Below are 20,626 nucleotides of genomic sequence, written 5' to 3'. Positions count from 1 at the left end.
GCACGCGCACGTGCACGTCACGCACACGCAGCCAGTGTGCACAGGCCTTAAGCGATTCTGAAGGATGGAAGTCTAATTAGTTAATTACATTGTAGTGCATAATTATTTTCCATCGTATTTTCTCGGAAACGTACGAAAGTGTCTTGTTGTTTCAGTCAGGCTCGGTACAAAAAGCACTGAGGTTGACTTAAGTAGCATGACAAATACGAACGTTTCCGAGAAAGTACGATGGAAGTACTAATCTGTACAAATAGTTAGTAAAATCACGCAAGCTCTTTCATAAAATAACTACACAGGTAATAATATATTAACGTTTCATCAAGAGAATAGGTAAATACTTAGATAAACATTTCGGCATCAGTAGCCTTATCACGAGCTTGTCACTGACACTGACACATTCGCTAGCGTGTGCTTGACTTATAGGTACTGAGCGAGATGTATAGAAAATAAGTTACACAAAGGTTAGCGAATATGTTACACATGTTCCTACGTCAACATTTTATTTGCCATTTTGTAGTATGATTTCAATACTCATCCTGCATTAAATACGGCCAAGGGTTGAAGAAATACTAATTATATCGCTGTAGTTTTAACTGGACTAATTGTTAAGATGTGTTTGCATTTTAAGGTGTTGTTATAATTGCAGGTCAATTCTCGTATAGTTCGAGCGGGGTGCGGATCAGCGTATCCTCGGACCCCCACGATGAGGACTCCACAGACGCTGAGATATCCAAGATCGACTTCTCGCAACACCAGTACGAGGTAAAATACCTTTCTAAGTTTCTACACGTACCTACAAACAGCTACACTATTTTTTTGGCCATTGGTAGGCCTTATGCCTTTAGGAATAAGGTTTACGAATTGTCAGTTGACAGTGTGGGCGATGGTATCTATGTAGCTTAGAGGGCAAAGTGGACAAAACTATCTGAACGCTATGTCAAGAGTAGCTGCGGCAGAAAAGCACATGTCAGAACCCCCAGTGTAAATTTCATTCGATAGCGTGACGAGCATTCGTGTTTGCGTTATGTCTATTTTTGTATGGGATTTAGAGCAGCGCGCCAAGAGGGACGTTTTGGAAACTCAAAATCCCATACAAAATGTCACTTAAAGCAAACGCATACGTTAAATACGTCTCGCTATCGAATGAAATTTACACTAGGAGTAAGGTGGTGGTACTGGGTGCTCGACGCGGTCCCAGTAAATGTCATCTTGAAACTTAAGTTATTGGCAATAGAGGTGACATCAGGGTGTCATCTATTGTCGAGGACTAGTACCACCACCTTACTGGTGTGTCACTTTGCATCAATACTCATTTGTTTCTAACTTAGTCTAGTTCGATTGCGCAGAAGTCGTCACTTAACTCACCCTTCGAACGCACTCTTGTACTGACTTTCGACACCTTTTTCATCTCCTTAATGGACGAATTCCGATAGGAAGTCACTTTAAACTTTATATTGTTACCAGGTAAATATGCGTAACAAGAAGAAGCGGTCGTCCAGCGGACACGAGCCAGGGGACACGGAGCGGCCCATGTCCTGGGAAGGAGAGCTGTCAGACTCCGAAATGGTCATAGATACCAGCGTCAACATGAGTAAGTATAGTCACCCTTTATATTGTTACCAGGTAAACATGCGTAACAAGAAGAAGCGGTCGTCCAGCGGACACGAGCCAGGGGACACGGAGCGGCCCATGTCCTGGGAAGGAGAGCTGTCAGACTCCGAAATGGTCATAGATACCAGCGTCAACATGAGTAAGTATAGTCACCCTTTATATTGTTACCAGGTAAACATGCGTAACAAGAAGAAGCGGTCGTCCAGCGGACACGAGCCAGGGGACACGGAGCGGCCCATGTCCTGGGAAGGAGAGCTGTCAGACTCCGAAATGGTCATAGATACCAGCGTCAACATGAGTAAGTATAGTCACCCTTTATATTGTTACCAGGTAAACATGCGTAACAAGAACAAGCGGTCGTCCAGCGGACACGAGCCAGGGGACACGGAGCGGCCCATGTCCTGGGAGGGAGAGCTGTCAAACTCCGAAATGGTCATAGATACCAGCGTCAACATGAGTAAGTATAGTCACCCTTTATATAGTTACCAGGTAAACATGCGTAACAAGAAGAAGCGGTCGTCCAGCGGACACGAGCCAGGGGACACGGAGACAGCAATTTTTTATGGGAACTGCACGCCGACTGAACTAGCCGACTGCGTTTGCGTCGACAAATTTTTGACATAAAAAGTACATAAAGTACTAGATCATTTTTACCCGGTTATAAATACAAGTATTGGTTAGAAAGAAACATTTGACAGAGGCTTGTAAGAGGTTACAAAGTTTTACGATACGAACCCTGTTAGGGTTAGAATTGTCAACTACACGATTCTCAATATCCTAAATTATTTCCAGACGACCCATGCAGCTCACCGGACCTACAGTCGTCTCGGGACTCCATAGACACCCTCCGCAACGTCACCATTAAGCAGGAGCCCCTCAAAACGGAGCAGTTCCAAAGCCTCGACGACCAACGTGTTTTGGACCTCAAGTACACGCCAATACAGCCACATCAGAGGAGCCTTAGTATGAACCGGGTAAGGTATCCTACTTATCTAAAGTCTAGTTCCTCTAGCTTGGAAATTCCTAGTCTAAAGATAGGGCAGCAGAGCCTGAATCACCAACTGAAGGTGTAGTTCATCCTGGTTAGAAGGTCGAAAGGGCTGCTAAAAACGGGGCAGTTGCAAAGCCTGGACGACCATCATGTATTGGACCAAGTACACGCCCATACAGGCACATCAGAGGAGCCTCAGTGTGATATAGAAATCTCACTCACCACTCGCAAAAGTTTAATCTAATTAACACGTTTACACCTTGACATTTTGGAAAGAATAGGCAGCAGGGATATCATGTAGATGCCCTGCTTCTGTTGCTGCCCGGGGTTGCCGTCTAAAGCAATTTTCCGGGAGAGCACAATCTGCATACATCTGCGAAAAAAAAACCTGTGAACACCACTATCTGCGTTGGGCAAACTATCTTATGATGTCATCAGTGGACCGGTTCATTATCATTTTCTTCATTGTCCCCGGCTTTTTGTCACGGCTCATGGGAGCCTGAGGTCCGCTAAACACCTAATCCCAAGAAAGCTTAGACTTAGGCACTAACTACTTACGAAGGCGACTGTCATCTGACCTTCCAACCCAGAGGGATTTGTCCGGTTTCCTCACGATGTTTTCCTTCACCGAAAAGCGACTGGTAAAACTCAAATGACATTGCGGGCATTAGTTCCGAAAAGCTCATTGGTACGATAATTGAGTCATTCTATGTAATCAATGTATGGGAAAATGAAACAAATTAATATAGTTTTCAAACCTGTGTGACGTGATACATCTAGGTGTACTGTTTAAAATTCACCACTCTCCCCCCCCTCCACCTGACGCTCGACCCCCCCCCCCACCTTGAAATGTGTCCCCGTTGGTAGTTTTTTGGCATTCTCACGAAAACTATAATAGATATCAAAAAAGTGTCAAGGACAGAATTAATCCTCATTAAATTTAGAACAAAAATGGTCTTATGTGTTTTATTATAAGTTGGACGGTATTCAAGCTATAAGTACTTGTATAACCTTAAAATAACAAAATAACCATACTAGTATGACGAAATGCAGAATATCTTCAAAACGGCTAGACCGATTTTAATAAAATATACCTAAAAAATCACCGCAGTGAAGCCAGCTATCAAACAAAAGAAACTACATCAAAATCGGTTCATCCGTTTCGGCCTTACGAAGTCACAGGTAAACACAGAAATACAATTTTTTTTCAACTGCACCCAATAATTTTGTAAACCGATTAATTTTGATCAATTATTTTAATGGGATCATGTCCCTTGAAGTTTTAGCTTTACGAAAAGTTAAAAAACATGGAAAACGGCCCAGTATTTTTCAAACTATCGGCATTTTCCCGATTTGTGAGTGGTTTCGTGTTATCACGCGCACGAGTTGCCCTTGACCCCTATAAAAAGGGGGGTAGGGGAGGGGTTGTTATCAGTCACTTATCAGAAGTTGACCGGTACACATATCCGCATATTTTCCCGTAAAGAAGACCTGTGAAAAATGGAAACCACTGAAGCTGAAGTCCGCCAAGTCGTCCAGCTCAGCTCCTGCAAGAGGGGCGTAGCCAACGTTCAGTAGCTGCCACGCTGAATTTAAGTCAATCTACAGTTTGCAGAGTTTACCAGAGGTTCCAACGGACTGGATCCTTTACTTCAAGACCAAGAAGCGGCCGCAAAAAGTGTACATCAGAGAGGGACGACCGCTTCATTGTCACAACATCTCTCCGAGATCGACACCTGACAAGCGTTGCCATTCAGCAGCGTCTGCGTGAGATACGAGGAGTGGCTGCCAGTGAGTGGACAATAAGAAGAAGACTTAAGAAAGATTAGATTGACTTAAATTCAGCGTGGCAGCTACTGAACGTTGGCTACGCCCCTCTTGCAGGAGCTGAGCTGGACGACTTGGCGGACTTCAGCTTCAGTGGTTTCCATTTTTCACAGGTCTTCTTTACGGGAAAATATGCGGATATGTGTACCGGTCAACTTCTGATAAGTGACTGATAACAACCCCTCCCCTACCCCCCGTTTTATAGGGGTCAAGGGCAACTCGTGCGCGTGATAACACGAAACCACTCACAAATCGGGAAAATGCCGATAATTTGAAAAATACTGGGGCGTTTTCCATGTTTTTTAACTTTTCGTAAAGCTAAAACCTCAAGGGACATGATCCCATTAAAATAATTGATCAAAATTAATCGGTTTACAAAATTATTGGGTGCAGTTGAAAAAAATTTGTATTTCTGTGTTTACCTGTGACTTCGTAACGCCGAAACGGATGAACCGATTTTGATGTAGTTTCTTTTGTTTGATAGCTGGCTTCACTGCGGTGATTTTTTAGGTATATTTTATTAAAATCGGTCTAGCCGTTTTGAAGATATTCTGCATTTCGTCATACTAGTATGGTTATTTTGTTATTTTAAGGTTATATAATTACTTATAGCTTGAATACCGTCCAACTTATAATAAAACACATAAGACCATTTTTGTTCTAAATTTAATGAGGATTAATTCTGTCCTTGACACTTTTTTGATATCTATTATAGTTTTCGTGAGAATGCCAAAAAACTACCAACGGGGACACATTTCAAGGTGGGGGGGGGGGGGTCGAGCGTCAGGTGGAGGGGGGGGGGAGAGTGGTGCATTTTAAACAGTACACCTAGACGTATCACGTCACACAGGTTTGAAAACTATATTAATTTGTTTGTCTGAAAACATATAATGACTGTATTACGAGCCGGGTTTGAATCTGCGACCTACGGATTGAACTTCGCATGTTCTTAGCGCTAGGCTACCAGCGCTTCATCGGTGAGAAGTTTAGTGATGATTGATAAGGGGTCATCCATTAATTACGTCACACGAATTTCTAGGTTTTTTGACCCCTCCCCCCCTTTTTGTCACATTTCTCAAACCCCTCCCCCCTAGTGTGACGTCACATTTTTTCTACGAAATCGCCAAATCGAATTAAGTAAGTATACCTTAGTATTATTAATATTTTATCAAAATGTTTTTGACGATATAAATATTAGTAATTTTATAACCCAAAACTGCTTAGAAAAGAAAATTGAACAGCGTTATTTAAATGTACAGCGAATAAAATAATTTAAATAAATCTTCGGTTAAGTACTGATGAAGTTAAAGTGACGTCACAAAGTTTGTGTCTCCCCCCTCCCCCATGTCACAATATGTCACATTTTCTTACCCCCTCCCTCCCTTTAAATGTTTGATGTAATTAATGGATGATCCCTAAGAGCTTGTTTTAATATTGAACCTATTTGCTTCAGATATCGGTAGTAACGGAGAGCGCCCCGCTGCGTCGCCCTTCGTCCCCCGCTGCCAAAATGGAGGCCCAGCCCATGCCGCAGCCTCCAGGGGAGATACAGAACCTCACCATCAAGAAGGAGAGTCGAGAGTTGTCAGGTGGGTACCGAGTATCCTTGTATCTCCACCAAAATGAACGGCCAAGTGGCGGAAATATATGTATGTGCCTTTAGTCTGTGTTTGACAAGAAACCTATTTATAGCGGTATTGCGTGCTACGGCCGCTGCTATCAATACCTATATTATGACCCCATGAACTGATGAAAGAATACCTACAAGTCGTCAATATCATCTTGTCTCTTTCCAGAGCTAAAATGCGAGCCGTCAGTGGGCATGGACAAGTTGCTGGGCGCTCTCCACGGCTCCCCACTGCTGGGCAGACTGCCGCGAGTCCAGTCCAGCGCCAGCACGGATTCCGCCGTCCATTCCATGTACACACACAGGTATGGGTACCACCAGCCCTGTCCGGGCCGTGTCCGGGCCGTGTCCGGGCCGGAGCTTCCAGAGCTTACTTTTCTATGACATGACTGACATGAGCATGACCGGCGATCACGAGATGCCTTCAAACGATGCGCTGGAAGCTCCGGCCCGGAAACGTGAGTTATCCCTAATGCCAGTTCACCGCGAATTTCGGTAATAATAACTTCTACACAGTTATTTAATTTATAAACCATTTTCGGATCATGCACTGGTTTTAGAACTAATGTGTACATCCTGTGGACAATAGTAAGACAGTTATAATTCGCTGTACATTGCAGGGCAGGCGACAGTAACAAGGTTAAAGTTTCTTTGATTCTAATATGTACACTCAACTGTAAAAATATAGGTGTAGCCAACTTATTCAAAAATATGTCCCATAGTTCTTAATTCGTTGACATAAGAGCTATTTTTGAGATGATTTGTGCATCCATATTTTTAAGGTTGACTGTACGAGACGTACTACCTGCAGACGTACTACTGACCCACAGGCAATACATCCTCCAGACTGAGCATAGTCGCGTTACCCCCTCTGCCACGCATACGGAAGTTTTATTCCATGTTCGAGTCGAAAGTGTCTTTGTGTGACGTCCGTGTCTTTGAACAGACCAATCACGGCACGGGACTTCGCTCACCTCGTCCCGCGCACCCCCGCATTTTTGGCATCATCGGTTGCATGAAATAATTGCTCTAACTCGGTCTAGAGGATTCCTAGTCTGTGTACTGCCCATTTGACATTCATTTGTTTCTTTCCAGTGTCTACAGCAGCCCATCGGCCAGTCCGCGAGCGTCGCGGCACTACACCCCGTCTCTTTCTCGCAACAACAGCGACGCATCGCACTCTTCCTGTTACTCTTACAGCTCGGAGTTCTCACCCACACACTCACCTGTCCAGGTAAATACACGTACACTACACACATTAATATTTCGCTAATATACATAGGAAACACCCATGACTCAGGAACAAGTATATGTGTTTATCACGCAATTAAATGCCTTTGCCGGTATTCGAACCTAGGACCATCGGCTTCACAGGCAGGGTCACTATCCACTAGGCCAGATCGGTCGTCACTATGTGCTTGCGATAAAGATATGAAATGGCGGTCAATGCACGAAATTCTTTGTGATTAGCGTTCTTACTTTACACTTTGTCTTGTTGTGCTTACAGACCACTTACAGACTAGATAATTATGTTACCATAGACAAAAAAAAGTCAAATATTGTAGCCGTTTTGACATTTCAAAGTACAGCGCTAATTGTGGTACTTAACTGGATTGTCAAACTAATGTACCGGACTGTACAATCTACTGTACCATCTACATCAGCTGTCAGTTTTTACTACTCTAGGCAGACGCCTGAGTATTCCTTATGTTGATTGCACCTATAAATATAGCAATGCGATTTTTTTTAATAACTAACTGTACTTTAATTGAGTCGCTTAACTTCAAACTCGGGTAAATCCATCTGTCAGATTATGCGATTCTGGTACTAAGAAAACGTAATAGGGTAGATATTTGCTGAGAGGGTCCAATGGATTTACCCGAGTTTGAAGTTAAGCGACACAATTATAGTATGAATCAAGTCATCTGAGCTAGTTCACTCAAAGAGTCTCAAGAATACAATACCATTGAGTGGTAAACCACAAATTAGGATAATCCCCTCGTAGTAAAAGCAGATTATAACCGCCTTCATGTGTTAGTATAGATTAACGACTCTATTTCTTTAAACAATAGACTACAAAATACACTAACTAAATAATGGCTAACCCAACTTTTTTTTGCATTTAACAGCCATCGACACCTGTCGTGGCTAAGGTGCATGTGAGTTTCCAAAAGATTGAATATGATATTATCTTTTTAAACCATTTTAACCCCATTCAACACAACATAAGGTTTAGAATTCAATATACATGCAATGTACTTCTAACTTATTTTGTAAGTAAATTGGTTGGCGCCTACGAGAACAAAAGCAGATAATAGGATTGTAATAGAACAATGCCATTGTTAGTACAGGTAAGTGAACAAGATCAGTTCAAAAAATTTTACCTATATAACAGTATGCAAATAAAATTATTATGTAATTTTTATGCAGAATTATGCACCAGCGATTGTTTTTATTTAAAATATGTTAGATATTACTCGTATTCTAGGAATGAAAATGCATGAATATTTTAAATTTATTAGGTGTCAATATTATCTCTTAAGTAATGTTTGTCACAAAATAAATGCTCAAGCGATATACAATTTTATTTATTCAATTTGTTAAAATAAACGATTTATATTGCCTATTGCGAAATTCTATTATGGACGATAATGTTTGTAAACTAGACTTGATTAGTATTAGTTCGTAATCCTCATGATGTTTCCTTTTATTTCACTGAAATACTACATACAACAATGCTTTATAATTATTTGGAATTAATTGTTACCAAGATAAAACTAGATAAACCATTCGGTGATTGTACATGGACCACTTTTACATCACTTTATTCTTTACTCAAAGAAACAAGTATTTAAGTACAGCTACTTATGCCAAGACACATACTGTTAATACATACATAGTCAGTATCATAAACATGTCTACACTTTTCGAACTATCTCTAGGATCTTAAATTAGACATACCTAAACCTAATACATATTACTAAGTTCTATAGGTAGAGATTTAAAAAATCCTGATATTAAAGTAAAAAAAAAACTTGATACCATGTTTTAGGGCCACTTCTCTACATCACTTAAAGGCCTGTGTACACCGGCTGCGTGCGGCGTTGTAGTATACATATCTTTATGAGAGACGTCACACCGCTTGCATGACGTGTGCGTGTGGGGCTCTAACATTTTAGCGCTCGCGCACGTCACGCACAGCACGCAAGCCGGTGTGCACAGGCCTTAATGGGTTGGATGTGTTGTATCACTACACCTTATAAAACAAGGTCCCCCGTCGCGTCTGTGTGTATGTATGTTCGCGATTAATCAAAAATTACTGAAAGGATTTTCATGCGGTTTTCGCCGATCAATAGAGTGATTCTTGTGGAAGGTTTAAGTGTGTTATCTGTTAAAGTTTTGTGTAACCCGTGCGAAGCCGGGGCGGCTCGCTAGTCAAATATAATTCCGTACACATATAACTGGCCATGCGATTACAAATTTCATTCGATCTAAAGCGAAATACGAACAAAGTATGTCACGAAGCGAAAAAACTATTGAGAGACAATATATTGCATTATTTAACATATGCGACTTACATAGGTATATTAATTGTTTTTCTTATCGTATCAGTGTCAATGATATTATAACTCCAGATAGAGTTAGACAAAGAAAACTCAACAGCGATTTTGATAGCCCACGCAGTGTGTTATTTATACGTCATAATTTCATAGAAGTTTGACGCTTAAAATAACACTTGCACTGCGTGGGCTATCAAAATTTCTACAGTCTTTTCTTGGTCTATTTTCTAGGTTATAGCCATTAAAAAATTGAAGCACTTAAATTGTACAAATTGCACAGTTGCTGGAGAGCAACTAGAATGGAGATTCGCGTCTAGGCAAGCGAGAAATGTGCACGTGCTAGCGAGGAAGAGATACAATACAACAAGCTTATGAATATATTCTTAACAACGAGTGTATATAACAAAAATGAAATGGATTTTGAAAATTATCAACTAAACAGATTCATTCGTAGGTTATGTAATAATATTTTGTTGTGCTTCTTACGTATGAGTATAACCTATCCATGTTATATTATACAGATGTAGTGCATAGTTTTCATCGTAGTTTCACGGAAACGTACGAACGTGTCTTGCTATTTCAGTCAGTCTCGGTAGAAAAAGTAGTACTGGACCCCTATTTGACAAGCGACGTTTGACGTATCGTGTTGATCTCCCGTTGATGTGGGAAAAATCATAAGTTCTCGAATACGTACAATGTCAAAATTTGACATTAACAATCCACACAGGGTGACAAGCAAACCAAACCGAACCACCCTTAGTTTAGAGTTGAGTTTTGGTTGTACCAAATGATATTATCCACCGTTGATGGAATCAACACTCAGTATGCAATAAAATCAACTGTTGATTTGACGTGGATGCGAAATCTGACAATTGTACATGTCGAATTTGGCCCCTGAGATTAACTGAACTAGCATGACAAATACGAACGTTTCCGAGAAAATACGATGGATAACAATTATGCACTATACAACTGTAACATCAGTGGCCAGTAGCAGCTATCCCTCTAGTACCTAGAAATGTACCAGATGCAGGAAATTAAAACACCAGAAACACCAAATTAGAAAAGTCAGGAAACGGCGTACACCGCGTACAGTTAGAAAATAACACTACGTTGAAACCGTTCCAGGGTCGGCATCCGCACGTCCTCTACCGAGAACAGAACCCCGTTTTCCCCGCGTCGCCGGCCGACGACGAGGATACAGGCGAAGACCGTTTACATCACCACCAGGGCATCAGCAGGCAGCAGCTCATTAACAGGTAAAGGGCGTGGTCGCCATGTAACGTCTTTACCGGGAACAGAATCCCGTGTTCCCCGCGGCGCCGGCCGATGACGAGGATACGGGCGAAGACCGTCTACATCACCACCAGGGCATCAGCAGGCAGCAGCTGATTAACAGGTAACGGGCAGGGTCGCCATGTAAAGTCTGTACCGGGAACAGAACCCCTTGTTCCGCGACGATATACCGGAGAGGACAGTTTATACGTTGGTGTAACCAGGTGTTGAACAGGGCATCAGCAGGCAGTAGCTTATTAACAGGTATAGGGAAGGGTCGCCATGTAATATGCCTCTACCGGGAACATAACTCTCTGTTTCCCGCGTTGCCGGCCTACATTGAGGATAATGAGAAGATCGTCTACACCACCATCAGAGTATCAGCAGATCATTAACAGGTAAAGGGCGCGGTCGCCATGTAACATGCGTTAAGCTAGTTCTACACAAACTAGCTTCGATATCTCCATTAAATAAGAAGTTAACTATGGTTCACGATAAAACGGTCCAGGTTTGGGCCCAGACGCCCGACACGTCAGTTTTCTATAGAACGTATGACGTGATTGCCGATCATTTGCCATAAAACGGAGCATGAACACCACAGAGCCCACCCCTAACCCATCGGTTCTCTTTGACGGAATATTGAGTCAACGTAGCCAAAACTTTAAGGTTGTTTTTTAACTAATCACCTTTGAGGGATATTCGTAAACGTGATTAATTGTTAATTGTCGATGTGGACGATGGTATAATATCTTATTTTTTCATACAGCCCCTGCCCCATATGCGGCGACAAAATAAGCGGTTTCCACTACGGGATATTCTCCTGCGAGTCCTGCAAAGGGTTCTTCAAGCGGACCGTCCAAAACAGAAAGAACTATATGTGTCTACGCGGCGGCAGTTGTCCTGTCACGGTGGCCACTAGGAAAAAGTGCCCGGCGTGTAGATTCGACAAGTGTCTTGGCACTGGGATGAAACTTGAAGGTATGGCACTAAAGTCACTCGCTCACGTCGTAATGACCAAAATGCGTAGTTAAGTGTCAATATTAAGAGTAATGTGCTTCCCTTTGACAATTAAAGACGTCAACTGACGCGCGCGGATAAAGGTCAATTTTGTGCATTACAAGGTGTAAAACACGCCGCACACGATAGCAAAGGGTTAAACTTCAAATATCTAACAACTTTGTTTGTTTCCAGCCATACGAGAGGATCGAACCCGAGGCGGCCGCTCAACGTACCAATGCTCGTACACATTATCGGGAGCAGTGTCGACCGGGTCTCTACTATCCGCACCCGTGCCTCCTACGCTACGCCACGCCTCGAGCCTCACTTGCGTAAGTCTTGTCCGGACACAAAGGCTCACTTGCACCATCCTATTAACCCGTGGTTAAGCGGTTAAACCGTTAAGCCAGTGCCAGTTGTACTGGTAACCAGGTTTAACCGGTTATACCTGGAGTTAGTGGGATGGTGCAAGTGGCGCTATGCGGGTTCGCACAGACTGAGCCGCCTCGCGGGAAATTGCCGCGCTGAGCTGCGCGGTCAGTCAAAACGTGTCATGCCCGAGGCATCATGGCCGCGCGTGTCTGTGCCTTGTGTAAGGTACATCGACACGAACGGCCGGGTTAGAAAATAATAAGCAGTATTTACTCCCTAGAGTTTGTTTTTTTTAATATATTTTTTCGGGCAATCCGTGCCATCCAAGAAGGTTATAATATAAAGATAAAAGATATGAATGAGTATTATTTTGTTAGTAATAGTATTTATTGTTTGCAGGTGAACGGCCCCGGGTCATATAGCCGAGGGGAGTCCAGCAACAGCCGACTCACGCCAGACATTCCCCCGTTATTGCAGGTAACTTTTGATTCATTTACTATATCTATACAACTATAGGGGAAAGGTGGCTAAGAAGAACGGAAGTACTAACTGTCATATTAAGGTTATTGATATTACGTACAGTAATGACGGCAGAATATTATACAGGGCATTTTTGGACCGTTAGTCATATTGTGCGAGGTGATTAGGTAGGTAATACCGAACAACTTTTTCTATGGGACCAACCCCAAAATCACAAAAAAAATTAGGCTTTCCCATAGAAAACGTCGACATCCACTCGACCAAAATGTATGAAACGGCCAACAAAGTTTTTGTGATTTCGAAGTTCGTCCCATAGAAAAAGTTGTTCAGTATGGCCTACCTAATCACCTCGCACAATATGGCTAACGGTACAAAAATTACCCTGTATATGGTTAACCTGCCTTTTTACAAGTATAAGGTATATCGAACTAAACTATGCATTATTATACGTTTCTTTTCCCAGGAAATAATGGATGTGGAGCATCTCTGGCAATACAACGAGTCGGAGCTGAACCGCCTCGGGAAGACCACGGGCAGCCCCTCGGCCAACCCCTTACTCGCCGCCTCGGGCATCACGGCCCAGAACTCGAGCCCGGACTTCCTGGCGGACCTGTGCAATATTGCCGACCATAGGCTGTACAAGATCGTCAAGTGGTGCAAGAGCTTGCCTCTATTTAAGAATATTTCGGTAAGTATACCGCAGAGACGTCTATTAGGTTCAGACTTAACATTCATGTACAATCTTCGAGCAACAAGGAAGGGAGGCGGCATTCGCCCTATTTCCTCGCTGCCTAGGTACAAGATCAACTGATCTACCGCGGGTAATAAAACTAGTATAATGGATGTGGAGCATCTCTGGCAATACAAAGAGTGCAATATTGCCGACCATAGGCTGTACAAGATTGTCAAGTGGTGCAAGAGCTTGCCGCTATTTAAGAATATTTCGGTAAATGTATTGCCGGAACGTCTATAAGGTTTAAGGATGACTCACGCTAGACCGGGCCGGGGCCAGGCCGGAGATTACTGATCACTACGTGATTACTGATCAGTCGTCATAGAAGATGATATGTCGGACGCCTCGGCCCGGGCACGGCCCGGTCTATAGTTCGTTTTGTTCCGTTCCCGGTCTATAGTTGTATAGTATCCGTTCTTTTACAGATCGACGACCAGATCTGCTTGCTGATCAACAGTTGGTGCGAGCTACTAGTACTGTCTTGCTGCTATCGCGGTGTGGGGACCCCAGGGGAAGTACGCGTGGGGGGAGGGAGGGGCATCACGCTACACCAGGCTGCCAAGTAAGTGTTGTAGTCAGCTTACTAATAGCAGGCGTGTCACACTCCGCTATAACGTCGCGTCGAGACAAGTACAGACAACAACAGAGCTATGAATACAGGCAAAGTGCCAAAAATATGTATACACGACCTTAATGTACAGGCAATAAAGTACTGTATACATATTTTTGACACTTTGCCTGTATTCATAGCTCTGTTGTTGACTGTACATGCGTCCCAACCAATTTTGGCGACTCACATGGTATAATAATATACTCCGCCTGGTATTCTCTTCCCGTCTTTTCGTGGTCACGTGACTGACACAAGCCTACGTCATCATGCGACAGCGCTATATGATAATATGCGATAGCGCTATATAAAGTGGCAATGTTATTGTGGGCTTGTGTCACTCTGGGAAGAGAAGACCATGTTTTATTAAACTATGGTGTCTCAGCAGTAGTACCTAGTACCCGCGCATCGCTATGGAACGGACGACTGCTCGCGCTTACGCCACCTTGCGATTATATCTGTCGTAATACACGCGTTTTGTTAGAGAGTGAACCTTCTGTACCTAGTACTAGTATTTTATTCTTTGCTAATTGTGCGAACTACTCGTAATGTAGTACTGCTAAAGTGCTAGAAAGTGGGTAATCCAGGGGAAGAATTCCTACATTGTAGACATGAGGCTGACTTGAGACATCTGTCCCCAGATTGGGCCTGACTCCGTGCATAGAGCGTATGCTGAGCTTCACGGACCACCTGCGGCGGCTGAGGGTCGACAGGTACGAGTACGTGGCGCTCAAGGTCATCGTGCTGCTCACTTCAGGTAAGAAAGAGTACATACATACATATAATCACGCCTATTTCCCGGAGGGGTAGGCAGTAGACCACGGATTTCCACCTGCTACGAAAGTTTTAGTAAAAAACAAAAGAAGCATCACTTTTCTACTGCAAAGTTGTGGGAGTAATGTAAAAATTAGTCGTAGTAGGACATTCCACTGAATTTGAATGTATTTAAAATAAAGAGAACGAGAATATCGTGAATGACTTTAAGAAAAGGAATAAGTGTAAGTAGTGCCGTGTGTTTGTATATCATTACGCGCACGTGCACGTCTACGCACTGGTACCCGGTGTGTACAGGCCTACAAATCATCAACTTGAATAGTATGCGTGACACATGACTGCATTACAAAACAATTTCAACGACGACTTATCTTTCCAGACGCCCCGGAGCTACGTGAAGCGGAGAAAGTCCGCGCCTCACAAGAGAAGGCGTTAGGTGCGCTCCAGGCGTACACCGCGGCGCATTCGCCCGACACGCCCGCCAAGTTCGGAGAGCTTCTGCTGCGTATACCGGAGCTGCAGCGCACCTGCCAGGTAACATACACATACATACATACCTACACACCACACTCGCTCGACATGATCGCCAAGTTCGCCCTTCAAAGTCAAAGTTAAGTAGGTAAGCGGAGAAAGTCCGCGCCCCACAAGAGAAGGCGTTAGGTGCGCTCCAAGCGTACACCGCGGCGCACTCGCCCGACACGCCCGCCAAGTTCGGAGAGCTGCTGCTGCGTATAGCGGAGCTGCAGCAGGCAGCATACACACACAAACACACACGCACGCACGCACGCACGCACGCACGCACGCACGCACGCACGCACGCACGAACGAGCGAACGAACGCACGCACGCACGCACGCACACACGCACACACACACACACACACACACACACACACACACACACACACACACTCGCCCGACATGCATTTCATCATCATCATCATACTCCGTTTTAATATATTTTTAATTGACATGAAAACGCCGAATAGCGAGCTTTTTATAATTTATCAGAATCACCGCACATAGACTACATAGACGTTAGCGGCATCTATCGGTCACTGGAGGCGTTACTCTCAATCAAGATCTCGGACGTAGAGCGGAACACATAATAACTGATTTTCTAAACGATCATATTTTTTTTCCCACTTCAGTGAATTAATCAAACCTTTCCCGTTTCAGTTCTTCATGCAAGTCGGCAAAGAAATGTTGAACCCGGCGAACAAAAGCAAAGATGGCGACGGACCCAGCTTCAACCTGCTAATGGAGCTACTAAGGGGAGACCACTGACAGTACACTCTGGTATTTGCTCAATATCGGACCCTAGCGGTGTAATACTCTAATACTAGTATACTATACTATAGTACGGAGGTACTATAGTATACTATAGAACATACGTAGTGCATAATTGTTTTCCATCGTACTTTCTCGGAAACGTTCGTATTTGTCATGCTACTTCAGTCAACCTTAGTACTTTTTGTACCTAGACTGAAATAGCAAGACACGTTCGTACGTTTCCGTGAAAATACAATGGAAAGTATAATTATTCACTACAGCAGCTGTGTACATACATATACGAATTTTGGGGCGAATACGAATCGTATGGAATTATTTCGAGTGTAGATAATATTTTACAGTTTAACTCACGTATTTTTAATCATGCGACATACTTCGGAGAGACCAGGGGGCCTACCGCGAAAAACGAAAATCGTAATTTCGTTATCTGCCTAAATATTGCTCTTGTACTCGTATATTCGAGTGATAAAGAGGTAGATAAAAAAATATACCTTATTCGTGGTAGGGGCTTTGCCAAATGCCAAAACTATCATTAATCGGCAAACGCCAAATGAAGAGTAAAAATATATCAGAACCCCTAGTGTAAAATGCATTATAGTCGTACCAATAAAAGTCTGCAGCGGATTAGATAGCCCACGCAGTGGAAGTGTTATTTATACGTCATAATTTCATAGAAGTTTGACGTTTAAAATGACTCTTGCACTGCGTGGGCTATCAAAATCGCTGCAGACGTTTTACGGTCTAACTCTAATAGCGTGACGTGAGTTTGCATGAAGTGTCATTTTGTATGGGATTTTGAGTTTCCACAACATCCCGTTTAGCGTGTTGTTCATGATCCCATACAAAATGAGACTTGACGCAAACGCGTACGTCACGCTACGCTAACGAATGAAATTTACACAAGGGACAGATGCGAAGGTGGCGCCATCATTTCTATACATTACTCGTACAGTCAGACCGTAAAAAGTCTGCAGCGATTTTGATAGCCCACGCAGTGCAAGTGTCATTTTATACATAAAACTTTCACTGCGTGGGCTATCAAATCCGCTGCAGACTTTGTTTGGTACGACTCTATTTAGTTTTCGATTGGCGTTTTCTCTAGGTCTCCATTTTTAAGCACGGAGAGTACTGAGACCCGTACGTTGAAGCAACCAGTAATACTTGAATAAAACCGTAAAATTATTAAAGTATGACTCACGAAAGTTAAAAGTCGATTGTAGTTCATATTTCTATAATCGTAGCTTTATGGCAAGAAACTCGTACTATGTACATAAATGGTCCTTAAAATCGTTCTTTTGATGCCATTCGAGAACCATTTACTTATTATAAGTATACTATGGTGATTGTGTAAAGGGGTTGGCCGGTCAAAGTATTAAACAGATGGCGCCATCATAACATGCCCCGTAAATCCCTAGAATTGTGTCAATTTTTTTTTAATGTTTTGGATGCCAGCTCTTTAAGCCAAATCTCATAGAAAAAGGGGCAAGCTAAGATGACGCCATCTATGCAAACCTTTGACAGTTGTCAACCACATTGTAAAAGTATAGGGTCCAAATGCTCATTACAGAAAATCGCAAGCCGTTCTAGAAGTAATTTCTATAACTTAAAAAAAAACACAGGTCTTGTAACATATAAGTGTTGCCCTTCGTGGCATCAAGTTTTCCTATTTCTAGTTCAGTTACATACACTGTTAACACTTAACTGCCTTTTCGTAAACGGACTGATAGAAACGCGTCTTTTACGTTAAGATTTTATGAGATAATGATTGATATTATTGACGCATAGCCTGATACGCTACTTTTGATTCTAACTATACAAATGCAGCGCGAATGTATGATAAGTCAACGAAAAGACAGTTTATTTGTATTGTCATTCTGCATAAGCCACCAGGGAATTTATAGATTTTATATCATTATTGTTGCGAATAAATGCAGAATTGTATTAGGCCAGTCAAAAAATTTTTGTTGTTATTTTTCCGTCAGCCAAGAGACAATAGTATAATCAAGAGAAAAGATGTATCACACGATAATAACATAATTAGTAGTTTATGACCTTAAATAAGATTATTATTAATAGAAAAAAGCAAAATTTGTGGTTTTAAAGTGTTACCCAGGAGGCGAAATTATGGCAACAAGTAACAAAAAAGTGAACTGCCCCAATTTATTACTTGAGATTGCCATTCACAATCACATCACACGGAATATGTGAAATTAGTTTTAGCCATTTTGTAAAATAAATATATGGCGCTATGTATATATATGTGAAAATAAACTAATGATATTTTGGTAAACTTTAAATAGATACTCGTATGTTTTGATACGTATATAATATTAAGCTATCTGCTGCAATATGTGTGGTGAAATCGAATATTTACATATATCTATTTATTAAGTGCCATACGTGTAAGAATATATAATTTGCCAAAACCTTAAAGAATTCTGGCGTGTATAATCACTTGTATGACAGTATAGATGATAGTTTTAGTATAGCTATGTGTAGTTGATCTACAAAACGTTTTTTTTTCATGTCGATAACCACTTTCTATTTTACTCAGTTTTTTTCATGTTAGTATCCCAAAAATCAAATTCTCGTATATCAAAAATTATCTTACGTGGCCAGCGTATACCTACTTTTAATTAAAATGGCAGCTATAACTTAATTTTTAAGTTCTAATAATGCTTTACGTAACTAAATATTTTTATCCTTTCAGCCCTATAACTCTTTCCTTGAGGTTTATATTAGAGTGAATACAATAAATTTACTATCACATGTCATATGACTTTCATCACATCACTTAAATAATAAAAATACGTATTATTTATCTAAGTATTAACTAAAATTTATATTTCTTTCAGTATTATTTCACAATGCAAAGTTTTTTTAATAAAATCCTGTTACATTATATTTTTGCATTAAAGATATTTTCTATACATTTGTTATAAAGAAATTTGGCCAAATAAGGTATTTTTTGTTATTAATGATTAACAATGAGGTTATCTTTATTATTAGGACCAAAGGTAATAATTTATATATCTTACTTTTTACTACAATATTGACATTTTATCCCAATGAAATTCTTCAACCTGTCATGAAACATTTTAAAAACATCTCGTTTGACCTTCAATTTAACGCAACGACAACATTAAACGATTATGTTTTTATTCGATTTATTTTGTATAAGTACAAGGGTCGATTTTTTTTAAACAATTATGGCCTGGATGCGAGTCCTTTAAGCCAAGTCTTTATTTTGAACAAGGGTCGATAAATAGTAAATATCTGATACACCAAGCTTTTGTTAAATATGTTAGGAATACGCCTAACTTTTATAGTGTGTATTTACAGCTTGGCAAAAAAGAGTAGAAATTAAAAAGTGGCAACACTGTAGTGTCGTCCCGTTTTCTTATATAAGTTGGTCTGAAAGGGACGACACTACAGTGTTGCCACTTTTTAATTTCTACTCTTTTTTGCCAAGCTGTACGGTTGGTCTTGTTCTGAATAATTCTACGTGTTTTCTTCCGGTAAAAGACATTTGTAGTCAACACTTCAACAGGAGATATTCCGCTAAATTGCCGATTATTATTAAACATTTAAATTATAGTCATTGATGTATAATATATAAAAAGTGGTACACGTAATAGCACGTGTCTATATAAGTGTATAAACTAAATGTATTTGGTCATTCAGTCTATTGAAATTTATGTTTTGTAAAGGAGGAATTGTAGTAAATTGCGTTGCTTTTTGTATGGCTGTAGTTAAATACTTAGACAGGCACACTCTATGTATGCATTTTATACGGGAATTACGTACTTTAGACGATATTATGTCTATCTAACTTAAAAGCATCTTGCCCTCGCATTTTTAAAGTAATACTAGACTAAGTATAACATAGCATATATTTTTGCAAAAATGGCCCGATAACCTAATCATATCATACAGCAATATCTATGTGCATTATCTATGTATATAATAGTAGGCATTGACTGAACATACCTAGATGAAAACATTAATATTACTATTGTAGTTATATTTTTGTCGGTCAAAATGTATGTATGTAAATTTTTTATAGTATGAGTAAATGCTAAATATTGCCTAGCCATAAACCCTTCCCATATTCCTCGCTAGTTTGGCAATTTTAAATGCTTTATACCTATTAGGAACATCTGTATATATCCTATTTATTTCTCTTAGAAACAAAAACTCTGGTCTTGTACTAACGCTATGAACGCTTTATGCCATATCATATTAAAAATGTTAGCACACGTTAAGTTGATGTGTGCAAGTCAGCTAGTAAAAATCTTAATTAAAGCACGAATGTTACATTAAGATTTCGCGTGATATTTATAGCGGAGGCAGTTATAAAGTTGACCCAAAATTTTTTTATTAAGCTATGAGCTTCATCACATATGTTCCTTGAGTAATTCTAAGCATTTCAAGCCTGGGAGGCAATAAGAAATGTGCGTCTACTCGGATTTGTAATGGATT

The 20,626-nt window shown here is 41.1% G+C and overlaps 1 protein-coding gene across 2 annotated transcripts in view; it reads left to right on the top strand.

Annotated features, from left to right (window-relative positions):
* Window positions 1-16,176, top strand: part of LOC134678630 (nuclear hormone receptor FTZ-F1 beta) — a 64,241-nt gene extending 48,065 nt beyond the window's left edge. Inside the window, exons 3-17 of one of the 2 annotated variants that reach the window (XM_063537275.1) lie at window positions 647-762; window positions 1,942-2,068; window positions 2,404-2,585; window positions 5,883-6,018; window positions 6,226-6,361; window positions 7,152-7,290; window positions 10,745-10,875; window positions 11,658-11,869; window positions 12,083-12,219; window positions 12,659-12,736; window positions 13,203-13,427; window positions 13,898-14,034; window positions 14,721-14,836; window positions 15,233-15,387; window positions 16,031-16,176. In XM_063537275.1, the coding sequence (XP_063393345.1) occupies window positions 647-762; window positions 1,942-2,068; window positions 2,404-2,585; window positions 5,883-6,018; window positions 6,226-6,361; window positions 7,152-7,290; window positions 10,745-10,875; window positions 11,658-11,869; window positions 12,083-12,219; window positions 12,659-12,736; window positions 13,203-13,427; window positions 13,898-14,034; window positions 14,721-14,836; window positions 15,233-15,387; window positions 16,031-16,138 (2,135 nt within the window). In that variant the 3' untranslated portion in view covers window positions 16,139-16,176. Of the gene's footprint in view, window positions 1-646; window positions 763-1,782; window positions 1,910-1,941; window positions 2,069-2,403; window positions 2,586-5,882; window positions 6,019-6,225; window positions 6,362-7,151; window positions 7,291-10,744; window positions 10,876-11,657; window positions 11,870-12,082; window positions 12,220-12,658; window positions 12,737-13,202; window positions 13,428-13,897; window positions 14,035-14,720; window positions 14,837-15,232; window positions 15,388-16,030 lie in introns of those variants that run through there. The other variant, XM_063537276.1, reaches the window with a different exon arrangement.
* The last annotated feature ends 4,450 nt before the right edge of the window (window positions 16,177-20,626 follow it).

The sequence above is a fragment of the Cydia fagiglandana genome, chromosome Z (genome assembly GCF_963556715.1).
Source record: "Cydia fagiglandana chromosome Z, ilCydFagi1.1, whole genome shotgun sequence".
NCBI classification, from domain to species: Eukaryota; Metazoa; Arthropoda; class Insecta; order Lepidoptera; family Tortricidae; genus Cydia; species Cydia fagiglandana.
Note: the sequence above shows the minus strand (reverse complement) of the source record. Positions and strands in the feature narration are given on the sequence as shown.